Consider the following 26,835-nt stretch of genomic DNA (forward strand, 5'->3'; position numbering starts at 1 on the left):
TGAAGAGGCTGCATTACAAAAAGGGGGGCACGTAAAAGCATTAATAAAGCTGACCAAAAGGCCTTTTATTATCATCACGAACCAACAATTCTAACATACTTCAGTGATAAAATTCTCCTCCCTACTGGTGCTGATAGCTTTCTCTGCTGCATGCCTGCCCCCACTCCCCAGCATGCCGCCGACTCTGAAAGCACAGTGTGGAGGGTAGTTAAAGGTGAGCCCGAGATGAGAGAGACAGTGTTGATTCTCCAGCCACACAGGGAGAGCTGAATTTCACACCTAGGTGCCTTTGCACATCCTGTTCCCTTTCACAGGAACGTTTTTCTTTATTCTTCCACCAGATTTCTATACTGTCATCCATCTCTTTCTTCAAGAAACCCTTCCTGACCCTCACCTGAATCACAGGATTCCTGTGGGCTTGCACAGGCCTCTGAGCACTTCCAAAATGGCAGGTTTCACCCTGGACTAATTTTTGTCTGTTCTTTTTTAACCACTAAACAGCTCCATCAGGGTAAGACTATGGCTTGTTCACCTAGACATGAGAGCTGAAGGAAGTCAAAGTTATTACAGTCAGGAGAACAGGAGATGAAGGGACACTTGGAAGAGACATTAGAAAGGCATAGGGCCTGTGGCAGACCCAGAGTGGACTTCTCTTCTCCTTTGTGGAGGGAGCCCTGGGTGGTTTGGACCTAAGGAACATGGTCCTCCTTGTGTTTCAGCAGAATCCCTCTGGTTGCAGGGTGAAATCGTGTAGCAGAAAAGGTATCCAGGTGAAAAAAGACAATGGCTTGGGTCATGGTATCAACCAAAATGGGGAAAGTGAATTTATTTGACTACAAAAAAAGTACTGGACTTCAAAAAACTTGGGAGACATAATAGGTGGTAAAAAAAAAAAATCTTGAGGTAGGTAGGAGAACAACTGATAATATTTGGCTATTCGCTCATGGGCGCCAACAACTCTCTGGTCTGTTTTGTCACTTGCAAAGTTAGGAGAGGTAATAGAATAGACCCATGAATTTGTCGCGAGGAGACGTAAAGGCTTTAGCACAGGATTTAGTGTGAAATCTATATGTTCAAATGCTATCCTAGAAGCCAAGTTGCTAGCCCCTGGGCGCATCTCTATCACTTACTGGCTGACAGTGACACAGTTTCCAAATCTACAAAGTGGAACAGTACTTTCATTAATACCAACCGCATAAAATTTAATCTGGGAGAGTTCAATAAATGCATTCAAGCTCAGCACGTAGAATAAGGTGCTATCAGGCAGGCACTGCAGGCATGCTAATAAATTACTATGAAAACATCTACACCAGACTGCTTAAGTACTTCCCACCCTAGTGCACTCCACTTTGCAGATGAGAAGCCTACTGTAGTTGGCAGCAAGGTGGCCTCTCTCCAAGAATAAACTGCCTGCCTTCGAGTGGTCGGTGTGCTGTAGACGGAAGCAGAATCGGGCTGTGAGAAGTCGCGGCCCCGCTCGTGTGCTCCCTAACGGAACCTTCCAGCGCGGCGCCGGCGGTTCCAGCCCGGAGCGCCTACAAAGCTAAGAGCTATTTCCGGCACAGGTTTCTGCGTTTCCGCGCAGGTGCGGACAGAGCCCAAAGCGAAAGGAACACCCCTGGTGTTGCCGCTTTCGCCGTCCCGCTCCTCTGAGGCGGCGCGGCTTGCTCTTTGCCAGCTCCTTTCCTTCCTTCCCCACAGAAGCCGCGAGCGTCCATGGCGGGCCTGGAGGTTCTCTTCGCGTCGGCCGCGCCTGCCATCAGCTGCCCGCAGGACGCGCTCGTCTGCTTCCTGCACTGGGAAGTGGTGACAAACGGCTACTATGTCTTGGGCACAGGCGACCAGGTACGCTGCGGAGCAGGCCTGGGTGGAGGGGAGCCCGCAACCAGAGGCCCAGAGGGCTCGCCTGACCCTGCCGAGCCAGGGCCCGAGGTGACGCCGCACTTTGGCGCGCCTGGAGCTGGTGCCAGCAGCTGGCACAGCGTGTGTGTAACCGAAAGGCGTCCCGGCGCTTTCACTCAGGCCGAGTCGTGTGGATCTGACGCCGAGACAGACTAGTAGCTTCCTTAAAGTCCTCATCCACCCGACTTCCCCAAAGCATCTTTATCACACACAGTCATGGCGTGGACTACTCAATGCTACACACCCCATTCAAGTCACACACACACACACACACACACACACACACACACACACACCACACACACAATCACACACACCATTCAAGTCACACGCACACCAAGCACAGCTGTGGTGGTGAGCTTTGACCTCCTCAGCCATATTCTAGAACCCCACACACACACACACACATCACACACACAATCACACACACCATTCAAGTCACACGCACACCAAGCACAGCTGTGGTGGTGAGCTTTGATCTACTCAGCCATATTCTAGAACCCCCTCCCCCCCACACACATACACACACTTAGCACGATGGACCAGCCAGAGCCCACTCACTACTCATCTACAGCACACACACGCCTTCTTTGTGAGTGTTCTTCCCTTAGCTGTCTCCACCAGAATCCAATCTATTCTCCTATCTCCAGATTCTGCCTCTTAACTGATGGGGCCTTGTTGACATCCCCATAGAGGTCCAGTATGCATCACTGATTCTCTGCCCTAGCCTTCTCCTTTTCTCTGCCCCTTCCTTATGACCCTCATGTCTACCTGTGTAGCAGGTTTTTGGGTAAACTGGCCCTGGTCCCCTTACTGCCTTTCATTTCCTATCTGCTCCACCAAAGGAACTCCCAGCCACAATCCCACATACACGTACTTGGAGACTCAAGGACTCCAGGCTTGCCCCTCTATGTTGCTGTCTTGGCACTCAAAATTCAGACCAGTCCTGGAAAGAAGGTCCCCTCACCCCCTGGAACTTACAGAGAGATTTTAAATCTTCCTCTCATTTCTAACTACGGTTCCCAAAACCCTACAATCTTTAGCTTCTTAGATACATTAGAGTCTTGGTATGTTTTCTCTCCTCACACAACTTTATGGACTCCTCCTTTGACACACTTTCAACATTCTGAGCACTTAACCAGGCATAGCCCTGCTGGAGTTCCATTCCTGTCTGTCCTATAAAACTAGGAACTCAGACCACTCTACCCTGTTTACACTTTACCCTCATTAGAAGGAAGCAATACACAAAATTTTTGTTGATTTCTTTCCCCGTTTCCTCCCAAACCTCAAGTAGCTCCCCAGCACTAAAAGATGCAGGATCCAGACATCTTCTGGAAGGACAAGGAGCCTGGGAGATGGGGTTTTGGAAAGTATTGCCTGCTGACCCTGTCTGCCTCCGTACTAAATCATGCATGCCCTTCGAGGGGACAGTGTTTGGGTTCGGACTAGAGTGCTGCCATTTGTTTCTTGTAGCCCCATCTCTTAAAGTCCTCTCAGGGCTCAGGTTGCCCTTGGCCACTCACTGCCAACGAGTGTTCTCTCATTCAGAATAGAAGCCAAAAGAATTTGAGAGGCATCTTTCCTGTTAGTTTATCTAGTAGAGAATTTTTATTTTCCAGTTTAGAGCCAGCAAATCAATAATGCTTGCCAGACATAGAGTGTATTTATTTGTATTGCCTGTCTAGCCGCCTCCTGCCATCCACCCTTCCAGGGGGTGATAACAGGGAAACAAGTATTTAAAGTATGTACTGGACTGTGTAATACCGACTCAGCAGTTAAACAGAATGCTATATTGTCCACTTTCTCTTTGGTTTTGTGTCTGCCACTGTAGAGCAGTGTGTGTAATATTTGATTTGAAGACCAACAGATCCCTTGACTTAAACAAAAATCTGACATTGGTTTGGTCTCTCTATTGGTCAGGGCTACTCTCCATAAGAGCTCCGTAGCTATGTCAGATGGCTTAAGTGGCACGGCATGGAGATGGCCATAGAGACAGAATTGGGCTTTCTGTTATGGGAGTCTGAAGATTATGAAGAAAGGGAAAAGGACCTGTTTGTGTGTGTGGTGTGTTGGTTGGTTGGTTACATTCTAGCCCATTGGCCCTGGGGTGAGCTCAGTAACCATTAAAGGATATTTCTAGCCTCAGAATTTCACCTAGGATGGCAGCTACCCTTACCTTCTTAGGACTGTCTGGAGAAAATCTCCAGCCTGCCCTGCACTGCCCTTCAATAGGTCTCAGCTCCTCTCAGGTCTTAGAGTTATCAACTGAGGGAGTTAAATTATACAAGCATGCTTTGGTCACTTGCCAACCATGGCCTTCTGGGACACTTGATATTATTTTATATCAAGGTGCAGAGGGCGGCCACTTGATGTCTTGGGCCACTTCTGTTTTCTGGGGAACACCGGTCTCACCATGGTGAGATGTCAGCTTTACATGACCCCAGCGATTCTGTCTTGCTCTGGAATGAAAGTGTTGAGGTGGAGAGCAGAACAAGTTGTCTGTATGCCAAGAGAGCATACTAGTGGGACGAATGCTGTACAAGTGGAGGTAAGGGAAAGTCAGAGGTCTTGACAGAATATAGATAAGGCATGTCACCCCATCTTCAAAAGTTACTCCTTAAAACCCACAACACTATAGGAGTTGCCCAGTCTAGGCAAAGGAGTAGTTTCTCGGCAGTGGTTAGTTTCACTTCTGTTTTCTCACTACTCTCATTTCTCTGCTTGAGAATTTCCTGTAGTTTGTCACCTAGCCAAGTCTGATTGGGACTCCTCTGCCAATGGATTTCCAAGCACCAGGGGTGGCCTTCCCTTCATGTCTGGGCCTTTGTCTTTGTCAGTGTTGTCTATCTCTAGCCTAATTCTCCCCCACCGTGTTCTCATGAACACAGCTTCTAGTCAAGCTGTTCTATGTTGACAGTGTAAATTTGTGCTTTTAAAGTTTTTTTTTCATAAATGATATTGAACCATAAGCTATTTTCCAGTTGCCCACTCCCCATGTAAATCCCCACTTCAGCTGTCCCCCAACCCCCCCCCACACACTTTTGTAACCCACAGAGTCCAGTTAGTGCTTCCTGCTGGGATATTGCTTATTTTGTTGACGTGTTCTTATGTAGGTAACTATATCTGCTGTGAGTTCATGAGTGCAATTGCCATGATGTGTCCCAGAGGACAGTGTTTCATGGAATTCCTCCTCATCCTTTGGCTCTTACATTGTTTTTGCATAAACACATATATGTTTTAATGCTATAATTAGATCTAGTGTGTTCTTTCTAATTGCTGTGTTATATACTGCTGTCATTGTATTTTTGCATTTTACCTCTGCTTTGACTGCTCAAGCCCAGGCTGAGATGAAGATCCCCATTGCATATCAGGTCTCCCATGTGTCTGCACAGGTTTCTTCTAGGAGGACATTTGAGTCTTGGCTCATGGGCTAACCTGAGCTAGATGGTATCCCAAAGGGCCTGTGCAAGTTTAATTCCCACATGTAGTGTCTGAAAGTCCACTCATGCCCAGTCAAACTCAGAGCTGTAGGCTGATGGATGGATGTGACCTAGACCTCATTATTTCAGCTGTGCTTCTCTGATAGCTAGTAAATTTGAATAAAAGAAACTTTTATATTGTTAGCTGCTCTTTTTACTGTTTATTTTCCAAGTGCCCCTTATATGCTAGTTATTAATAATTGTCGTTTATGGTTTCTTTTGGCTGCAGTATCTGGCTGAACAGAAACTTTGTTGTCTCACAAGTGGCATTATGTTTCTTATAGGTATCCAGCTTAAGAACTTTCTTCCCCACCTGGAAATCACTGTTTTTGTTTGTTTGTTTGTTTTTTGTTTTTGTTTTTTCCTATAACTTGAGAATTAGTCTCATACATTAATGTATGAAAGGGAATGTACTAGTTGGCTGGGTTTTTGTTTTTGTTTCATCAACTTAACACATGGTAGAGTTATATGGGAAGAGGAATATCAATTGAGAAAATACCTTCATAAAATAGGTAATCCTGCCAGGAGGGTGGTGGCAGCGCACGCCTTTAATCCCAGCACTCGGGAGGCAGAGGCAGGTGGATCTCTGTGAGTTCGAGACCAGCCTGGTCTACAAGAGATAGTTCCAGGACAGCCTCCCAAGCCACAGGGAAACCCTGTCTCGAAAAACCAAAAAAAAAAAAAAAAAGATAGGTAATCCTTTAGGCAGGCCATTTTCTTAACTAATAATTGATGTAGGAGAGAGGGCCCAGCTCACTGCTTAGGTGGTTCTGGGGTATATAAGAAAGCAACCTTAGCAAGCCAGTAGGCAGTGTTCCTCCATAGCTTCTGCTTCAGTTCCTGCCCTGACTTCCCTCTATGATAGATTTTGATGTAGAAAAATAAATAATAAAGTAAATAAAAAATACCCCCCTCCCTTTTGGTCATGGTGCTTTATTATAGCAATAGAAGTCATAACTAATACAGGGAAATCTTAGAATTATTAAATAGGGAAAGAGCAGAGACTATTACAATGAATACACAGATACATTTTTGCAATCCACCAGATTGGCAAAAACAAACAAGTAGATCATAGCAATGCTGCAAGCTGCATGTAGCACCAGAAACTGGCTTATTGCAAGTTGAGTGTGTCCATCGCTATTAGTATACAGTTTGCTTTTATCTTGTAAAAGTTCATCCTCTAGGTATATACACCACATGTGCACCAGTGTACAGCAGTGTATTCATAGCAGCATTGTTTATAATGGAAAAAGAAATCAACTAGAAGCACTTCTAATGTCCATTAGGCAGTGAATTTGTGAATCACAGCATATTCATTTAATGGAACATTGTATAGTTGTGTATGTAGATCAGCTACAGAGTGCGTCTACATGGATCTCCTTCTCAAAACAACATTGAATAAGATGGCAAATGCTGGGTCAAGAAGATGGCTCAGTCAGTGATGTACCTGCCTTGCAAGCATGAGTTCGTGAGTTCTCCTTCCTAGTACCCATATAAAAGCCAGGCACAGAGCTTAGCAAAGGAAGAGGCATGTCCCTGGAGCTCATTGGCCAGTCTTAGTGAACCGTTGGGTTCCAAGTTCAATGAGAGACTATGTCTCAGAAAATAAGGTGGAAAACAATTGAATTTAAAAGCTTTTGAACACCCCCACACACACACACACACAGTTTAGTTTATTTAAATGTATGGGTGTTTGGTCTGCATGTATGTCTGCGCACCTCGTGCATATCTAGTACCCACTAAGGCCAGAAAAGGGCACCAGATTCCTTGGGTCTAGAGTTAGAGGTGGTTGAAAGCCTCCATCTGGATGTTGGGAGTCAAACCAGTTCTTCTGGAAGAACAACCAGGCTGAACTACATACATCTCCAGCCCCCAAAGCAGTATATTTTTATAACTGCACATATAGTGATGCAATGTAAAAGGAAAAGTCATAGTAATCATAAAAATATGGAGTACCAGTTACTCTTGAGGACAGAAACATCCCCTGGGGTACACAGGCTTTCATGATAATGCTTAGTGGCTGATGACACTGAATTTCCTATGCTGGTAGTGATTGCATAGGTGTGTATTTTACGACTTTTAAACCTTGTTTGTGTGCTACATTTGGAGTATATATTCATGCTTTTTTTTTTTTTTTCCAGACCACTAGAGTTGGTTGGATAGTCTCTGTTAGGAACTTGCATTCAGGCATTTTGTGATCCTATTACAGATATCCCTAGGCTGAACTGTGGGAAATACTGCTTTGAATTTCACACTGGTTTTATTCTTGTCAGAATGATAGAGAGATGGTTATTAAGCCAAGGCTGTAGTTATTTTAATATAATTTTTGGTGGTTTTGGGAATTAACACATGGTCCTCATACATGCTAGGCAAGCATTCTGCTACTTAGCTATATTCCTAGCCCAAGAGTGTGGATTGTTGACAGTTCCTCCTGTGCTGTGTTATCCAGGCAACCAGATAGCTGAGTGAGAGCGCTGGCTCCCCGGCCTCTTACTTGCTGTGTACCCTGGACACATATCTGTGATGTGAGGGATGGGATTAGATTATGGGTAATATGGTCCTTTATAGTTCTGTGTATTGAAGCCAGGATCTTTGTTTTCTCACCCCTGGTGTCTTCTCAGCCAGATTCCAGTGATAAGAAGTCAGAACTCCTGCCCCCTAAGTGGAGCAGCAATAAAGAACTGTATGTCCTCCGGTATGAGTCTAAAGATGGGACCAAAAAACTCCTTCTGAAAGCTGTGTCTGTGGAGAGTGCCATGATCATCAATGTGCTGGTGAGTCTGAGCCTGTCTCTGCTAACAGTGTGGGATTGAAATGACTGTCCAGAAACTCATTTCCACAGTGGAGTCAGAAATGCCCCCGAGTTTTTATCTAGTAATTCCACTTTGGGCATTTTCTCCTGAGGTGGGAAACCACAGCAGATGTAGAAAAGCTTTGTGCATAGAGGTGTTTATTGCCCATATTATACAAAAAGCACTCTCCTATCCACAGCAATACTTTCTCAGTGACAGCACAGGAGATACAGCTCTCTTAGTTTCTTAAGTAAGAGGTTTTATTGTCTTGGGCCCTATACATTTCATGTTTCTTGCTCTGGAGACTATCCCCCACATCACATCATAAACATATATTCCCTCCACCATTCCATCATTCCTGTAGTGCCTCTCTCTCCCTCTCCCTTTCTCTCTGTCTGTCTCTGTGCCTTTGTGTGTGTCTGTGTGTCTGTGTATGTTCGTGTTCATCTGTTAAAAAAGTTCACTCCTATCCACCCCCACCTGCCTGACAACTCTAAATGATAGCTCTCAAGTCTGTTTATTTTCCATTTGGTACACATAACATCTTGTATTATGTACTTATTTGTGCTCTGCTTTAATGCTGATATTTTGCCCCCCCCCCAACTATGAGCACCTTGAGGCAGATGACTTTTTCTGTTTAGTTTTGTGTTGGTGGTCTGTATGTGTCATGAAAGTATCTGACTGTATTATTTGTACTTGGCTCTTTCCACTCAGAATGTTTTGGAGGTCTTTACATAACACAGATAGCTAGCCATCATTCTCTTTCATTACTATATATTAGTCCACTGTCCTTTCCCTTATTGATGACAATTTAGTTTTTATCTAAGAACTGTTGTTAGTTGCAAACAATGAATTCCTTCAGGTTAATTTAAGTGGATTGAAAGAACTGAGACAGCTCATTGAAGTAGGTTCCAAGCTAGTCTTCAAAAAAACAGTACCCTAACCTCTATAAACCACTGTTGTTTGCCCCCTTCCAGGCTTGGGTACTGATCAGTATTGTCAGGGTAGAGTGCCCCATGCTGTGACTCTTGCAGCCTGACTGCTCCCCTCATGAGCAAGATGCCTGCCCTTAGCTGGGGCTGCTTTTCTATGCTGCTCCAGGTTATGGTTATGTATCTGTTGGGTACCTCAGTTCCTTGCCCACCCTCCCCTGTATACCAATAACCTGAGAACTATACCCCCGTCTCTCATTTTCTGTTTTCACTTTTCTAGGAACATGGCACACAGCAGGTGGCAGACTTGACTCTGAACTTAGATGATTATATTGATGCAGAAGACCTGAGTGATTTCCACAGGTACTTCTAAAGGATGTCTTTTCCATGAGAAAAGGCAGAGGGACTTAGTAGCAAGAAGTAATGAATGGTATGGAAGTGCCCAGAGAAACAAGTATGGTTGACTGAAGAACTTGCCTCCTAGGCACAGTCACTTCTCCGTTCTCTTCTTTTTTATTATTTGTTTGAAGACAAGATTCACATAGAAAATGCCCCATGAAGTAAAATGATGCATTCAGTAGTCCACAGATGCTACAGTGGCTACAGACTTGGGTCGAGGCTGACTGCTTCAGTCAAGAATAAGATCCTCAGGGTCCAGCAAATGCCTCCATGGACAGAGACACTTTCTGGTAGAGGTGCTTGTGCACAGGCATGACAGCCTGAGTTCTGTCCCCGAGTCCCACAGGTGGCAGGAGAGATCCATGAGAGTTGTTTTCTGATCTCCACACATGAGCCGTGGCACATACACACCACACCACACCACACACAAATACATTCTAAAAAGAGTAGGTTCCTTAATCAAGTCTTCACTCCACTCCCAGCTTTTTTAAATTTTATTTATTATTTATTTACTTATTTATTTTAATATTTTAGAGCCCAAAGTAAGTTCCCACCTGCGCACTGTTGCCATCATCATCTGGTACCAGAGTTGACCTGTTACAAGCCCTATACCTACACTAACATCTTCTCCGTGTTGGGGTTCACTCTCAGTGTTGTACATTATGTGAGTTTGAGCATATATACAGTGGCATATTCAGTGGTTTAGTGTCATACGGCACCATTTCACACTGTAAGCAATCCTTTGTGTTCTACTTGTTCATTCCCCCTCCTCCACTGTCCCCAAGAAATGTTGATTCTGTTACTGTCTCCATAGTTTCGCTTCCAGAATGTTGTAGTTGGAAATGGAGTCCATACAAACTGTCTTCTGACTGCTTTGTCACTGCTGAAAGTGACTAAAGAGAGTTTCCACTGTTCCACACCCTTGTCAGCATTTGGCAGTGCAACAGTGGTGTCTCATTGTTTCAAGGGTAGCTCTTTGGAGATAGGGTGTATCGTCTTTCTATGGCTTACTTCTCTGTGTAGTTCTTCTTTTAATGAGGCTGCTCAAATCCTTTGTTCAGCTTTGACTTAGGTTGTTCATTCTCTTACTGAGTTTTAGGAATTTGTTGTATAATTTAGGTGACAATCCTTTATCTGGTAAATGTTCTCCACATATTTTCTCCCAGCTTATGGTTTCTCATTCTGCTGACATCCTAAACTTCTAACTTTAATTTGTAACCTACAGAAGAGAGACGGTTTGCAAAAACACACGATGAATATTCATTAACCATTACCCAGATTAACAAGTTTTTAGCATTTTGCTGCTTTTGCTCAATACGAAATTGTTATTTTTTATTCTTGAACCATCTGAGGATTCTTTATAGGCTTTATGTAATTTGATCCTGTAGCATGGAACAACTGTGTGTGTGTGTGTGTGTGTGTGTGTGTGTGTGTGTGTGTCTTGCTATAAGTAGGCCATGATGCCTCAGCCTCCCTGTTTCTAGAATTTTTGTCATTGCAATGGAATTGATATGTAATCTTGAGTTTGGCTTTTTCACTCAGCATAATAAATACTCTTGTGATCCATCTAAACTAGTGCACCTTAACTGTTTGTTCCTCTTGTTTACTGAGTATGTTTTATGTTGAATGTTAACAATTGATTTAAGTACTCACTGGCTAAAGGACAAGTTAAATGATTAGACTGTGTCCAGTTGGGGCAGTTATGGATAAGGATGCCATAGCATTTGAGTACAGACTAGTGTGCAGTTGTGATTTTCATTTCTTTGTGGAAAATACCCCAGAGTGCAGTGGTGAGTTCATATTTGGTTTAGTTTGGATGTGTCTACCATTTTACACCCACTTTACATCATTATGCGTGACCCCACTTCTGTTTATCTGGGCTAACATTTGATTTTATATTATTTGTTGAATGTACAGTGAGCACTTACTGGGATCATTCATTTTCATTTCTCTAATAGCGAATGAAGTTTTGAGGTGTTTCTTTTCATTGGGGCAGGATTTCCTTGGAAATCTGTCATAAGCAAATAATTTCATTCCTCACTTTTTAATCTTTATAATTTTCTTCTTTTCCCTTATTATAGTGTCCATCGCTCCCAGTGTTATGTTACATAAGGGTTGCTAGAGAGTGCTTCCTTGCCTTATTCCCACAGTTAGGGGATAAAGGATTTTGGTTCAACCGTTGATTGTATAGGTGTATAGCAATTGTTTTTTATTAAGCAGAGGATGGTTTCCTATATTCTTAGTTCCATTAGTGCTGAGTTTTTTATCATGAGTAGATTTCTCGTATTGTTTTGTGAAATGGTTTTACTTTATCAGTTGGTATGATTATCTGATGTTTTTTATTTGTTAGAATAGTGGGCTACATTGATTTGTGGATATTAAACCAGCCTTGCTTACTTAAAATAAATCCTATTTGATCGTATTGTATGATTTTATATATTTTTAAGGTCAGTGTTAATATTTGTTGAGAGTTTTTGTGTTGAGTTGGAAAAGAAATGCTAGTCTGTAATTGTTTAGTTTGTGCTTTGTCTAGTTTTGATGTCAGACTAGTACTGACTCCCTGAAATAATCAGGAAGTATTCTACTTGTGTTTCTGAAAGTGACTGTAAAGTTTTGTAACTAGACTTTACTGTACTGTGTCTGGAGATGTCTCTGGAGGAGGGTTATGTTTTAGTTGTTTTTCTGTTGCTGTGATAAAACACAATGACCAAGGCAACCTATAGAAGGGTTGATTTGGGCTTATGACTCCAGAGGGATAGGTGTCCGTCATGGAGATGAAGCATGGCAGCAAGCAGCAGGTTGGAACAGGGTGTTGAAGGCTTACATCTTGAACCGCAAGCAGGAATCCGAGTAAATGGAGAATGGTGCATGGGTTTGAAACCCACCCACATGACACACTTCCTCCTAAACTTCCCCACACAGTGCCACCAACTGGTACCAAGTCCTCAAATGCCTGAGACTGTGGGGACATAGCACTAAACCACAGTATGGGTTCAGTTTTTTCTCTTTGATCCCTATATTATTTGGAAATGCTTGAGTTCTATGAATTCAGAGACTTCTGAGTTCTAAAGTGGTTGCATATGACCAGGGAATACACGCTGTAGGATTTCAGGTGTGGAGTTTGCTTTATGGACCAGGATGTGGTTCATTTTTAGAATGCCAGTTTTTAACGAGCTCTAGGGTCCTGCCCACTTGCTGCTGCCTTATCTGGCCACCACACCTCAGCCATAGCTCATTTCTCACAGGCAAAAAGGGACACCTGGTAGGGTTAGTCTTCCAGGATCTGGCTGAGCTGAGCCCCAGAACCTTGCCTCCACCCCTAGGACCAGGAACCTGGTTCATCCTTCCATGACCCTTCCCATGACAAGTTATGAACACATAATGAAGCTGAGGGAGGGGTGGCATGGGGATAAGGATCAACCAGTCCAGACCCAGTGCCCCCACCTTCACTTATTTCTAATGGGGTGGTAAATGAGGAGGGGCAACTCAGATGCCTAAGAAACTTAGGCCCAAATCTCGGAGACAGCGCCAGGCTGTTGCCCCCCTCACCCAGGTCCGCCGGACGGCCCGTTCCCACCATAGTAAACAGGCCAAGCGCAAGGCCAAAAGTTCTCAGGGTCGCCGCCCCCGCCATCAGAGTACTGTAGACCAGATTCCCAGCCCACTGCAGGAACCTGACTCCTCGTCTCCTTCCTGCAGGACCTATAAGAACGGTGAAGAGCTTCGGTCTCGGATCAGATCTGGAATTATCACACCTATCCATGAACAGTGGGAGAAGGCTCGTGTAAGCAGTCCCCATCGGGAGTTCCCACCTGCCACTGCCAGAGAGGTGGACCCACTCCGGATTCCCTCACACCACCCTCACCCTAGCCGGCAGCCTCCTTGGTGAGTATGGAGCGCCTAGTGGCTAGCCCATGAGTCTATGGTAGAATCTCACTATCCCTCCCATCCTGCATGACCCCTCCCTGGCCTCCAAGTGTCTTCAGCAGAATTGTTGAAAGTCTTGGTGTGTGGAGGTAGAAAATAGAAACGTGACTAGATCAGTGTGCTGCTGCTGCTGCTGCTGCTGCTGCTGCTGCTGCTGCTGCTGCTGCTGCTGCTAGTTTCTCTTGACTATACAGCATCTAAGCTGCCTGCCTAATTTCTAAAGACCACACAGCCCCTCCATCTGCAAGGGCCAGGGGCTGCTGCCCAGGTGAATCACATTTACTCTTTGGGGCTGAGTGAGACTTGGGGAGAATGCACAGGGGCAGACGTGGCATCCAGGGGCACAGGCAGCCCCAGTGTCTTCTCCATTTCACTGTATCTTGTTGTATACCTTCACCACTGACAGCTTCACAAGATGGCCAAAGTAGCTGCTATATGAATGAATCATGTCCAAGATCTTTGCAGATTAGTTTAGCAGCAATAGTCCTACAGACTTCTACTCTGATTTAAGGGACAAAGACCAGGGGACTATAGTCCATCTGAGACCACATGTGGTAGTCTGGAGCCTACAATACAGTTAAGGCTGGGTTGGCATGGTCATGGGGAAGCATTCACTATGGCAGATAATAAGCACTCAATGTCAACTACTGTTGGCTAGGAGTTACATACTTTTGGTTAGTTGACATAGCTAATCAGTTAAAACCTTATAATTAATAATTGGCAAGTCAGTTTGGTGAACTCTTCTAAAATACTGGCTCCTGTACAGAGAATGGAGAACAATAAAAAGTACTTGAAAAGTCTAGGAACTGCTTATGCTGTAACCTACTTATAGACGGGGATTGGCAAGATGGCCTGCCTAAGGTCACCAGCCACTAATAAAGAGGCAGAGTAAAGGCTGGGGTCCAAGTGTCTTCACTCCCACCAACTGCTCTAGCTGTGGTCTCAGTAAGTATGTGTGCAAGATTTTAGACTATGTACTGGCGGTTTTCAAATGGGTGTTTTTTAGACCTGAAGCAGTGATGTCCAGCACATAGCAGTGATGTCCAGCCACTGCCTTTCACAAATGACACAGACCTGTGCTTCACTTCTCACTTTCTACATCTGCTTTTTACCTATCCCACACCTGGAAACCACCACTCTGCCCTCACAGGTGGATTTAGTTTCTTAGGTGTGGAGTGGCCTGTGTGGCACTTGTCAGGGGTATTGGATCTATTCAGCTAAGAGTATAGCTGGAGAGGCCACGTCATTGTAGTGGAGAATGCCAGGTGGCTAGGGCTTTGCTCTCCTGAACTCTCTGAATTACTAAAAACTGATAAAAGGAAAGCTGTACTATATTATTTTTAATCTAAGCCTAACCTTTTATTGTTGGTCTTACCAATCTAACCCACTTATGTTGGCTCCATCTGTCTGCAGATAGGAAATTGTCTGCCTCAGATCATGTCCTTTGTTTTGAAAGCAAATTTTTCCTATGCTTATCCAGTGTCACTAAAAGTAAATCTTTAGTATAAAGCCCTTATTTAGGTCATTCTAAATATATTTTAATCCTTATCAGTTTGTCTTTACATGTGATTTTTAACAGTTTGTGTTTCTGCATCTTCTTACTATTCTGTTGATTAAAATGTTAAATGTCTTTTTTAGTGTCTGATAACTTTATTTTACTGGTGTTCTATGATTTGTCTTAGTTCTTGGAGTATTTCAAACATTTCAGGCTTTCATTGAAAGTAACCATGAACACCCCTATCTAATTCTATATCTATATGTACACACACACACATACACACACACACACACACAAAGAAATTAAATACATTTTTAAAAAATATAACTAAATTCCATTCACCTCCTTCTCTCTCTTAGTATTTGGTTCCCCATCCCACTTTTCTTTTCCTTTTTCTGGTGCTAGAAATGGAACCCAAGGTTATAAATAATAAGTTAATAAATAAATAAATACTACTGAGCTACATTCTGGCTAGATTCTTACCTCTGCTTCTGCTTTCAGTGATGCGGGTTTTGTTGAAGGGTCACACAGATTTTTGGAGTCAAGAGTGATAGAGAGTTACTGCTCTAATTGGCAGCATTAACCTGGGAGAGAGGGGCCTAAAAATGAGGTAGACTTTTAAGTCTCATGCAATAGCCAATTTTATTCAGAGAATCAGCCAATTTATACTCTTAGGCTTAAGAAGAATCACACAAGTAAGGTGTTGAGTCACAAGGACTGGACGAATGTGACAAAGCATGTTTTTCCATAGAGGCACATGAACTCAACAGCTGAAGTAAGCTCACTCCTATCCGGTACACCTGGGAAGTATACAAAAGCACATTGCAAGAACAATTCTGTGTTTTGACAAAACTGAGGTCACATGACTCCATTCTTGGATTGTGTTCCAACAATAGAGCAGTTACCTTTCCAAATACTTTTTGTGGTTATGCTTTACTGTTAGCTAAGCACTGACTGACAAGTAGTAATTCTTTACAAGTTAGTTGTGGTATGGAGACACAGACTTTCTGTGTGTCTGTTGCATTAAAATCTGCTCATCTGTCAAGCCCTTTGAATGGCTCTTTTCATCCATTATATTGGAAGATCATTTATTTGAACATTTGGGAAATACTAATTTTGAGATACATAAATCTGCTAAAAATATCAAAAATAACATTCAAAGCTATTACTAGCATCAGAAAAGTACTTAGATTTTTTGTCATGCAAATGGTGAATACAGGTTTTCAATTTGCTAATTTTTACTTAAAAATTTCATTTCTATTTGGTTACATATCCTGCCCATTGTTTTCCCTACAGTGACAGGTCTCTTCTTTTGGAGAAAGTGTCAAATATGTAATCAAGTCTGAATAACCACAGTTTTTCTGTTGTTTTTTTCAAGTTAAAAAAATAGTTTTCATTAACAGATGTCTATTCCATTTATAACTTAAAACAATAGTACAAATTCTTTCTAGAAGTGCTTTGCTGCATGTGATCTTCCCCATCGTGTCACACAGAATATAAAAAGACATGCTCAAAGACAGACATTAGAAGATACCCTGGAGTGAGGGTAATATACCCAGTAAGACCACTGGAGAAACCAAACTTTTCCTTTACAAGAGGATGTCAGTTGGAGAGAGCCTCTGGTTTAGGGATGGGGAATTGTGTCTGCTTCCCCCCTGTTCTAACTTGAAGGTTGTGCAAGTCCTCTGAGTGTTGCCACAGTCTCTGTAAGTTCATATGTACATTAGACCTATTGTGTCAAGAAGACATTGTTTCCTTGGTGTCATCCATCCTCTCTGACTCTTAAAATCTTTCTGCTTCCTTTTCCAAATAACTCCTGAACTCTGAAGGGAGCTATTTGATGAAGATACCCACTTAGGGCTAAGTGTTCCAGGGTCTCTTACTCTCTGCACATTGTTCAGTTGTGTACTTCTGTGTTAGCTCCCATCGACTGCAAGAGGTTTCTAGGATGATAGCAGAGCAAGGCACTAGTCTACAGGTATAGCTAAATATCCTTAGGAGTCATTTTATTATTGTATTCCTTTAGCAAAACAATAATTTTATTTGATTTCCTCCTACACCCATGGTCTATCTAGTCTCAGGATCCTGGCCACCTGAGCAGCACCAGGCATGGGTTCCATCTTGCAGAGTAGGTCTTAAATCCAATCAGGTCACTCCCACAGGGTTTGTGCCACTATTGCACCAGTGGCACAGTTAACTAATTTTTGTTTTTTTTAGAACCAGAGTATCGTAAATGCTTTGATTTAAAAAAAAAAAAAAACAGATAGCAAATTTAGTTAAATAATATTCTTATAGCTGCCATTGTCTTGTTCTCTGTGTTTCAGACAACATACTCAGTGTGTTCAGCCTCTCAGATCTGTCATTTTACAGATAAGGAAATAGGTTCATATGTAAATACCCAACTTCTTGTGTTATAATAATAATAATAGAATATTGAATACTGCCTATTTAACTCTATTATGTAACAGGTATTATGCTTTAGTAAACACTATCTTTTTTGTATTTTTTATTAGTTCAAATTAGGAACAAGCTTGTTTCACATGTCAGTCTCTTCTCCCTCTCCCTCCCCCCTTCCCCCTCCCCCCCCCCACCTACCTCCCACCCCATCTACCCCCTTCTCCCCAGGCAGGGTAGGGTCCTCGATGGGGGCTCCCCAAAGTCCACCACATCATCCTGGGCTAGGCCTAGGCCCTTCCCCATGTGTCCAGGCCGAGAGTGCCTCCCTTCACATGGGATGGGCTCTCAAAGTCCCTTCTTACACCAGGGAAAAATACTGATCCACTACCAGGGGCCCCTTAGAGTACAGAGGCCTCCTCATTGACATCCATGTTCAGGGGTCTGATTCAGTCCTGTGGTGGCCTCCCAGAAGTTTGGGGTCCATGTGCTCCCCCTTGTACAGGCCAGCTGTTTCTGTGGGTTTCACCAGCCTGGTACTGACCCCTTTGATCTTCATTCCTCCCTCTCTGCAACTAGGTTCCAGAGTTCAGTTCAGTGTGTATCTGTGGAGGTCTGCTTCTGCTTTCATCAGCCACTGGATGAGGGCTCTAGGACGGCATAAAAGTAGCCATCAGTCTCATTATAGGGGGAGGGCATTTAGGTTATCCTCTCCACCATTGCCTAGATTGTCAGTTCGTGTCATCCTTGTAGATCTCTGGAAATCTCCCTATTGCCAGATCTCTCCTCGGACCTATAATGGCTCCCTCTGATATGGTATCTCTCATCCTGTTCTCCTCTGTTCTTCCCCCAACTCAACATTTCTGGTCTTCCATTTCCTCCTCTCCCCTCCTCTTCTCCTCCTCTCATTCCGGCAGCTCCCTCTCCCCTACCCTCACGCTCCCAATTAGCTCATGAGATCCTGCCCCTTCCCATTCTCTGGGGTCCATGCATTTTTCTCTTAGAATCCTTCTTGTTTCCTAGTTTCTTTGGTGAAGAGGATTGTAGGCTGGTAATACTTTGCTCTACGTTTAAAATTCATATATGAGTGAGTACATATCATGTTTGTCTTTTTGTGACTGGGTTACCTCACTCAGGATGGTTTCTTCTAGTTCCTTCCATTTGCCTGCGAATTTCAAGATTCCGTTGCTTTTTTCTGCTGAGTAGTACTCTATTGTATAAATGTACCACATTTTCTCTATCCTTTCTTCAGTTGAGGGGCATCTAGGTTGCTTCCAGGTTCTGGCTATTACAAACAATGCTGCTATGAACATGGTTGAACATATGTCCTTGTTGTATGAACGTGCCTTATTTGGGTATATGCCCAAGAAAGGAATTGCTGGATCTTGAGGTAGACTGATTCCCATTTTTCTGAGCAACCTCCATACTGATTTCCAAAGTGGTCTTACAAGTTTGCACTCCCACCAGCAATGGAGGAGTGTTCCTTTTTCTCCACATCCTCTCCAGCATAGATTGTCATTGGTGTTTTTTATTTTAGCCATTCTGGCAGGTGTAAGATGGTATCCCAGAGTTGTTTTTAAGTTGCATTTCTCTGATGGCCAAAGATTTTGAGTACTTCTTAAGTGTTTTTCAGCCATTTCAGATTCCTCTGTTGAGAATTCTCTATTTAGTTCTGCACCCCACTTTTTAATTTCATTGTTTGGTGTTTTGGTGGCTGACTTCTTAAGTAGCACAGACATTAAGATCTGCAATTAATAAATGGGACCTCCTGAAACTGAGAAGCTTCTGTAAGGCAAAGGACACAGTAAGTAAGACAAAACGACAGCCCTCAGAATGGGAAAAGATCTTCACCAACCCCACTGACAGAGGGCTGATTTCCAAAATATACAATGAACTCAAGAAACACTATCTTTTAATCTGTATGGCAACCCTCAGAAATAGATACTCTTGTCTGTATTTTGTGGAAGAAAAGCCTGGATCTTGTAGATTTCCTGGCTTGTCCTAGGTCATAGAGCTGTTAAATGGTAAAACTACAGTTTGAACTTGAAATGCACTAAAAGCCTTTGCTTTTTTCTTGTCCTTATGTTACTCTCTACTCATCATGTGTCAGGCACTGTATTCGGGCTCTGACAATGTTTGATGAGATATGATCCAATCTCTAAGCAGCATCCAGTTGATGAGGATGGATTGCACCTTTCGGGCTTATCGTATGTCTTCAAAACAATGACAGAAGTATGTCTGAGGTATGCTGACGCAAAGAGAACAGTGTTAACTGAAGTACTAAGGAGAGCAAGATACAAGGAAAGGCTTTGTTCACAAAGGTGACACTTAAGCCTTAATTGAAAAGTATATGGAACTGAAGAAAGGACTCAGTAGTTAAGAGCACTTGTTGCTTTTGCACAGGACCTGAATTCAATTCCCAGCACTCAATATGGTGGCTCACAGCCATCCATAACTTTAGTTCCAGGGATCCAATGTCCTCTTCTGACTTCCATGGGTACTAGGCATACATATGATGTGTATGAGCGCACACGCACACACACACACACACGCACACACACACACACACACACACACACACACACACACAAGCAAAACATTCATACATATAAAATTAAACCTATGTATTTAAAAAAACAGAACAAACTTAAGGCTATTAGAAGTGATTGGTTTTGGTTTTTATGGTCAAAGAAACAGTAGGATTATGAAAGTAAAGTCTATAGTGCTAGCTCGTAAAGGAAGTGAGGGTACATGTGAAGTATATAACAGTGGTGTGTGCCTCAGAGCTGGGTCTGACCTTGAGATCATGGGAGCCATCTAAAGGTTTAGAAAGCAGTCCGGTTATGAGCCCTTTAACTATTGATTTTCTTTCACCACCACCCCCCAGAAAGAATCTCAGTGAGAATCTGACAGCTACTAACATGCTTAATATTTATTGTATCCTTACTGTGTCTGGAGTAATCATATTAAATGTAAATATTATATCAGTTATAAACTCTTTAATTGCCAAATGAGAGGAGGTAGGCACTGTCATTTCCTGTATAGAAAAGTGAGGCACAAAATGTCACCCAGAGTAAGTAACACAGCTCATGTATGTTGGGCCATGATTCAGCCCTTTTGTGTTTCCTCTTTTCGACACGTGTATCAGCAATTGTTTCAGAAGTGGTGATCATGGCTTGGATTGTTCCAAGAACAAAGAGACAGTCCACATGGCTAGAGTACAGTACAAAGGTGGGGTCAAAAGATAGAAGAGAGGAGGAGGAGGAGGAGGATTTTCTTTGGGTCCCCATAAGATTGCCAGCACCACCAGTCAGCGGGAATAGCCTAGAAAACTATGCCCACAGTCCCGAAAAATGGATTATGGATGTTTGTCTTTGTTTGGCCTGTTGGTTACAAGTTGTTATGAATAATGGTCAGGAAAACAGCTAAACAAAGGAGATTAGATTCAGGATTCTTGTTTTGAAAAGAAAGAGGGGGAAATGCTATGGGATAATGCTCTGTATACTGTAAAGATTTGTCACTCCTAGTGGTTTAATTAAAATGCTGATTGGCCAGTAGCCAGGCAGGAAGTTTAGGCAGGGCAGCCAGACTAGGAGAACTCTGGGAAGAGGAAAGGCAGAGACAGTCGCCAGCCAGACTCAGAGGAAACAAGATGAGAATGCATTACTGAGAAAAGGTATCAAGCCATATGACTAAACATAGATAAGAATTATGGGTGAATTAAGTCATAAGAGCTAGTTAGTAATAAGCCTGAGCAATTAGGCCAAACAGTTTATAATTTTAAAGCAAAAATGGAAGAGATGGAAGATGATACCATAGTTTAGCACAGATCACTGGATATTGAGCCCTAGGGCTAAGATTAGAGGCAGTGAGAAGCCACTAGGTTAAATTAAGGAGGGAGGGACTTCATGATGTCCACATGTTAAAAGGAATCCCCTGGCTCCTATGTAGAGTATTATAGATTCTATAATATAGAAGGGCAAGAGCAGGTTAGTGTTACATGAACTTTTCCTGAGGAGATGTAAGCAAATATCTATTCAACCCAGGTGAAACATGGATGAGAGTCTAAAGAAACAATTCCACCCAAGTCCTGCTTGGTTACTTACAGGAGCCCAAGCAGTGTACAGCCACTGCACTGAAGAAAACATCTGCCTGTCTCCTGCCTCAGTAACTGTTAACTTATATAGTTTCAGTGAAGGGATGCATTACCTATTCAAAATTAAGTTTAAAATTAATCTTTTAAAAGCTAAAGAACTAAGTTAGCACACATCTGACACAGAGTATGTTTTTGGTAAGTGGTGGTCACTGTTGGTCCAGACTTTGAAGCCTTTCCTGTCAGCAAGTCTATTCTTCTGCAGTATGGTTACCATTATTGTGCCTTCTTGGGGATACAAAGACTTTGTGACAGGTCCCTGCCCATCTGGTATAAAATCTCTTACTCAAAAAAAAAAAAAAAAAAATTTCTTACTCCAAGCCCAGAATACACAACCCTGACAGTACTGAGGACTCCCCAGGTTGCCAGCCCACCTCAGCTCTTTAGAGGGGAGTCATCTGCATTTCTGTGCCCAGTAGTTCAGGACTATGTACAAAGTGTTTCTTTTTTTAATCTCTAGAGTACATCAGGACTGACTCTCAGTCATAGGAGCAGTGGGCAGCATGATGGCCTCTGTGTTGTGTATTTTCAGTGGGTTCCCAAGTCATGCAGAATGAGGTCTTGGAATGTGTTTGCCTTGTGGCAAGGCTGTGGAATACCTACAGGATAGCCATGAAAAGTTTGAGTACATAAGTCACTGGGGTGGGCCTTGCAGCTCTCCTCCTTCATTCTGTTTCTTTTCTCCTCACACTGGTCCAGAAAGGTTTTTAGGAACCTTTATTTATGCTCTTTACTCATTCTCATTTTTACTCCAGAGCTTTCTCAGAGAAAGAAGGACTTGGTCCTTTGGAGAAAAGGGAGAAAATATTAGCGATTGCAGAGGCTTATGGCCAGTGGCCATCAAGCGTGCTTCAGTGCAAAGATTCACAGTAGACAGTGGGACTAGAAGTATGCAAGGGCTATGATGAGCAGGCCAGAGAGCGCTACATCACACTCAGGCTCTCACCTCACTCCATCTGAGAATCTTTTACATTTTAGCTTCCAGGTTTTGGTTTTGAAGTAATATTTCATGTATAAAAGTTCTTGAATCTTATGTAAAAATATCAGAACAAAGTATGAATAAAATAGAATGTGTCTGGGGTTATTTAATATTTTTCCTTTTTCAGACTCCACCCTTCATTATTTTAACTTTTTAAAGATTAATTTTTTATGTGTATGTGCCTGTGTAAATTTATGTATAGTTCATGCATGCAGGTGGCCATAAAGCCAGAAGAGGGTGTCAGATCCCCTGAACAGGAGTCACAGGTGGTTGTGGACCTGATGAAGGTGCTGGGAGCCAAACATAGGTCTTCCCTTATTTTATTGTTATGGATGTTTGGGCTGCATGTTTGTATGTCATACGTATGCCTTGTGCCCACTGAAACTGGAGTTACAGATGGTTGTGAGCCATCATGTAGTGCTGGGAATTGAACTCAGGACCTCTGAAAAAGCAGCCAGTGCTCTTAACTACTGAGCCATCTCTCCAGCCCTCCCATCCACCCAGTTTTTACTTTCATACAGCTCTTTTTTACTGCAAGCCTTTATCATTTATTATAGAAGTAGCAATTAATATTCTAGGTATCAACTCCAGAATGTTTGTTGCTAAATTTGACTGTATATAGAATACATACTGGGTGCTTTGTATTCTCAAATAGGCCCCAGAGAAAGGAAATTCCTTCTCACCAGGGCATCAGTAATAAGAGCTGCAGCCTTTGGATCTCACACTACATAGCCTTACTTTTCCCCTTTGATATAGCACTGAGAAGTCCCCTTTAATCAGTTAACAGCACATTTCACAAGTCATGTTCCCCTTGAACATTTTGCAAGTCACATCCAGGGGGAGACTTGAGGCACCTGCTTTTCTCAAAACTACCTGCCTTCCTGGCTCCGAGAGTTACACAGGCCATATTGTCAGAGTTGTTAAATGTGCTGTGATATAAAAGCTAGAAGCCTTATGGGATCTGAGAGAACTTTAGAAGAAGGAACTTTAGGAGACATTTTGGAAGGGACCTTGAGGGAATTTTTAGGAGGAACTTCTTGGACTTTTAGAGAATTTTTAGAAAGAACTCTGGGAGAATTTTTAAGAACTTTTGAAAGAGATCTTTAAGAGAGAGCTTACAGAAGAAAAATCATCAGAATATTTAAGGAGAAATCTTAGAGCTTTTAGAGAAAGAACTTTTGAGGAGAGAGCTTTTAGAAAGAAGTCTTCAAGAGAGCTTTTGAGAGAGAACTTTTTGGGAAGAACATTTCTTGAATAGAGAGCCATGAGAGGAACACTGAGTGTGAGCCGGTTTATCTCCCTCCCGGCCTCAGACTCCTTTTAGAGAAACCCTATGCGCCTGCTGTCTACCCCGAAACCTGGACCCCAAGAGAGCATCGAGGCTGGAACTTGAATGCTTTCATTACTTTTTCACATAATTTCCGTTTTCATATGATCAGTGTTAATTTCTGCTAAGGACCACTTTGAAGTATTCCTTGTGCTGTGATCTTACGAAAGTTTCTGCCTTGTCTGGTGTTCATTGTGCCCCCACTGGCATCAGCTTTACGCCTCTGGGAGCCTAGGTGTTTGGCTGCTCTGGGAATTCTGGTAATCGTCCTTGTTTGTTTCAGGCGTGATCCCCTGAGCCCATTTGCTGTCGGGGGAGAAGACCTAGACCCCTTTGGGTGAGTATTTCTGGGGAGTGGCAGCAGTGTAACTTGCTCAATGACTTGCAGCCCAGCTCATCTAATTTTAGAGTTTTCGTCAGCCTCCCTTTGGAGTGGAGTTGTTGAGTGGCTGAGAAATCATTGCTTCCTTCTGTTCTCTGCCATACCTAGAGCCGTGCAGAGAGAGAACTGGGAGGGCCATTTCCCTCCCCTCTACATAGGAGGACCACAGCTCTTCCTAGATAAGAGTCATGAGCATTTATCCGATGTAGAATGAAGACCACACAGTGGGCAATAGGCTGTAGAGCAACAGCTCAGGACTATTTGGTGGTTAGCTCACTCCACAAAGGGAGTCTCTAAGCCCCACGTATCCTCTGCTTCTCATTCTGCATCCAGCAAATTCATTCTGCAGCCTCAGCTATGCACTCTGTTCTCTGAGTGAGTCAGATGAGGTTTAATTCCTGCTGAAGAGTGACCCCACTTTCATCATCTCATTTTTAGATAGTAGGACTCACTCAACTCTGCAGAGCTGCTCACACAGTGACCTCAGCATGTGAGGAACATTAGCCTATTCATCCCAGTTGGAGTGCATGGAGTCAGGTCCATGGCACTCAGTGAGGGACAGAGACCGTCAGGAGCCAGACAGGTAACCCACAGGCTGTCAGAAACTATACTGAGGCCTTTAAGGAAATTGCAAAACCACATCATGAGTCGCCACAATGTTGTCACTCTTAGATTTAGAGTCTGACAGTTCTGTATTGATCCTGGCCGAAATTCTAACTCCAGTTCTTGACCAGTTGACCCCATTGGATGTAAGACATGGCAGAGATCTCAACCTTGTGGGCTCAGGAAACCCTACAGAACTTCCTGTACTGCTATAGGCCCTTTCGGCATCAGCAGTACACACTTGGTATTCACTTTGTGTTCTTGCTCAATTCTTGCTTGATCTCGTGTCTGCCTAGACCATCGAGAGTAGCCATCTGATCAATTTTACTTCACTGTATGCCTGTCTCCCTTCAAGGGCAGTGAGTCCCTGTTGCAGCTGCTTACCCAGCTTCCTTCCTGTCTCAGGTGTCAAAGAGGTGGCATGATTGTGGATCCCCTGAGATCTGGCTTCCCAAGAGCACTTATTGACCCATCCTCAGGCCTCCCGAACCGGCTTCCCCCTGGTGCTGTGCCCCCAGGAGCTCGCTTTGACCCCTTTGGACCCATTGGGACCAGCCCATCTGGGTAGGTATTCAGGTAATCTGAAAGGTGAGATTTGATGGCAGTTCATCCTAGCTTAGTTTGGCATTGCAGCCCAGGTATCAGTAACCACTGCTGCCTCCCTGGAGCCTTCCAGGAATTCTCTCTTCACCTCATTCCCTTGGTGTCTTAGAGTTATCATTGCTGTGATGGATCACTATGAACAAAAGCAACTTGGGGTGTAAAAAGGGTTTATTCTGCTTACACTTCCACATCAGTGTTCATCGAAGTGAGTCAAGAGAGGAACTCAGAGAGCAGGAACCTGGAGGCAGGAGCTGATTTAGAGGCGATGGGGGAGAGCTGCTTACTGACTTGTTCACCTTGGCTTGTTCAGCCTGCTTTCTTACAGAACCGGCCCAGGGATGTTACCACCCACAATGGGCTAGGCTGTCTCCTATCAATCACTAATTAAGAAAATGCTGTACAGGCTTGCCGACACTCCGATCTTGTGGAGGCATTTTCTCTCAATCAAGGCTTCCTTCTCTCAGATGATTATAGCTTGTATGAAGTTGACATAAACTAGCCAGCACACTAGGACTCAGAGGAAGAGATGCTTGTTCCCATAGTCCTTTTACAAATGAGAAGGGCAAGGCCTGGAGACTGGGTATTTTAGCCAAAGTAAGATTAGACCCAGGCCATTTGGCCCTAGAGTTCATTATCTTAAACTCCATGTCACTCTGTGGGCCTCCTCTATACAGGGCATGTTTCCTGTGTACTCAGCCCTATCCCTCCAACTCACTAGACCCTTTTTTCCATTGCAGACCTAATCCAGACCATCTCCCCCCACCGGGCTACGATGACATGTACCTGTGAAGGCCTCAAGAATGTAACATCTCAGCCTCCCTTGCACTCTCCTGGAGCTGCCATCACTGGCCCCATCAGTGTTCCTGTTCTTGTGGGCTCAGGGCAGAGGATTCTGCCCATGTGTTTGCAGGCTTGCTGGGGTTATATCCCCAGCCCTTGTCAGAACCGAGGCGCCTGCTGCAGCACCCCACCCAGCTGCATATAGGTCCCAAGGAGAAATCAGTGTGTGTCTATCATCACCAGCTCCTCCCCACTTCCAAGGGAGACTCCGGCAACATAAACCCTCCACCCGATGCAGTCCCGGTCACAGCGCTATAAGAACAGAACGCATTTTGGATGTTATTATTAAGAACCAAATGTCAATACAGAATTCATGTTGCCGGTCTTCCACTTTGCTTTTTATGTTAATGCACAAAAACGCTTAAAAGACTGAATGACTCCTAGAAGGGCCCATTCTTCTCAAGCCCCCTCCCCCCCTTTCATAAGTTAACTCTTGCTCCTGACATCACTAAGACGAGCTCCACTCAGGCTTTGTGTGTAGAAGTGTGACTGGTACCCTATGAACTACAAAGATGATTTCACCAAAGCAGGCACCCTAGAAAAACTGTCGTGTCCTTCCAAGGGCATCCTCTTCCAGTTGCTCCTGTTTGTGCAGCCTATTGGCTGTTTTCCCTGGGCTGCTGTG

At 43.5% G+C, this 26,835-nt stretch overlaps 1 protein-coding gene across 4 annotated transcripts; it reads left to right on the top strand.

The window, feature by feature from the left end:
• Window positions 1-1,564: 1,564 nt before the first annotated feature.
• Psmf1 (proteasome inhibitor subunit 1) lies at window positions 1,565-26,731 on the top strand. 4 transcript variants are annotated; one of them, XM_027421535.2, is made up of 7 exons: window positions 1,565-1,845; window positions 8,007-8,155; window positions 9,386-9,468; window positions 13,204-13,389; window positions 24,066-24,119; window positions 25,173-25,331; window positions 26,108-26,731. In XM_027421535.2, exons 2-7 carry the CDS (start codon window positions 8,138-8,140, stop codon window positions 26,157-26,159), a joined length of 552 nt encoding a protein of 183 aa, XP_027277336.1. In that variant the 5' UTR covers window positions 1,565-1,845; window positions 8,007-8,137; the 3' UTR covers window positions 26,160-26,731. The 4 variants fall into 4 exon arrangements, with proteins under 4 accessions (XP_027277336.1, XP_027277334.1, XP_027277333.1 ...); XM_027421532.2 differs by having other exon boundaries at window positions 1,570-1,845; window positions 8,003-8,155; XM_027421533.2 differs by lacking the exon at window positions 24,066-24,119 and having other exon boundaries at window positions 1,568-1,845; window positions 8,003-8,155.
• Window positions 26,732-26,835: the final 104 nt, after the last annotated feature.

The sequence above is a fragment of the Cricetulus griseus genome, chromosome 6, assembly GCF_003668045.3.
Source record: "Cricetulus griseus strain 17A/GY chromosome 6, alternate assembly CriGri-PICRH-1.0, whole genome shotgun sequence".
Lineage (NCBI taxonomy): Eukaryota > Metazoa > Chordata > Mammalia > Rodentia > Cricetidae > Cricetulus > Cricetulus griseus.

What these genes read in the sequence shown, in the direction of transcription:
- Psmf1 (XM_027421532.2), top strand. Translation starts at nt 1,717, where the DNA reads ATGGCGGGCCTGGAGGTTCTCTTCGCGTCGGCCGCGCCTGCCATCAGC. An exon ending in GACCTGAGTGATTTCCACAG is followed by an intron (nt 9,469 to 13,203) that starts GTACTTCTAAAG and finishes TCCTTCCTGCAG; the next exon opens with GACCTATAAGAACGGTGAAG. An exon ending in GAAGACCTAGACCCCTTTGG is followed by an intron (nt 24,120 to 25,172) that starts GTGAGTATTTCT and finishes TTCCTGTCTCAG; the next exon opens with GTGTCAAAGAGGTGGCATGA.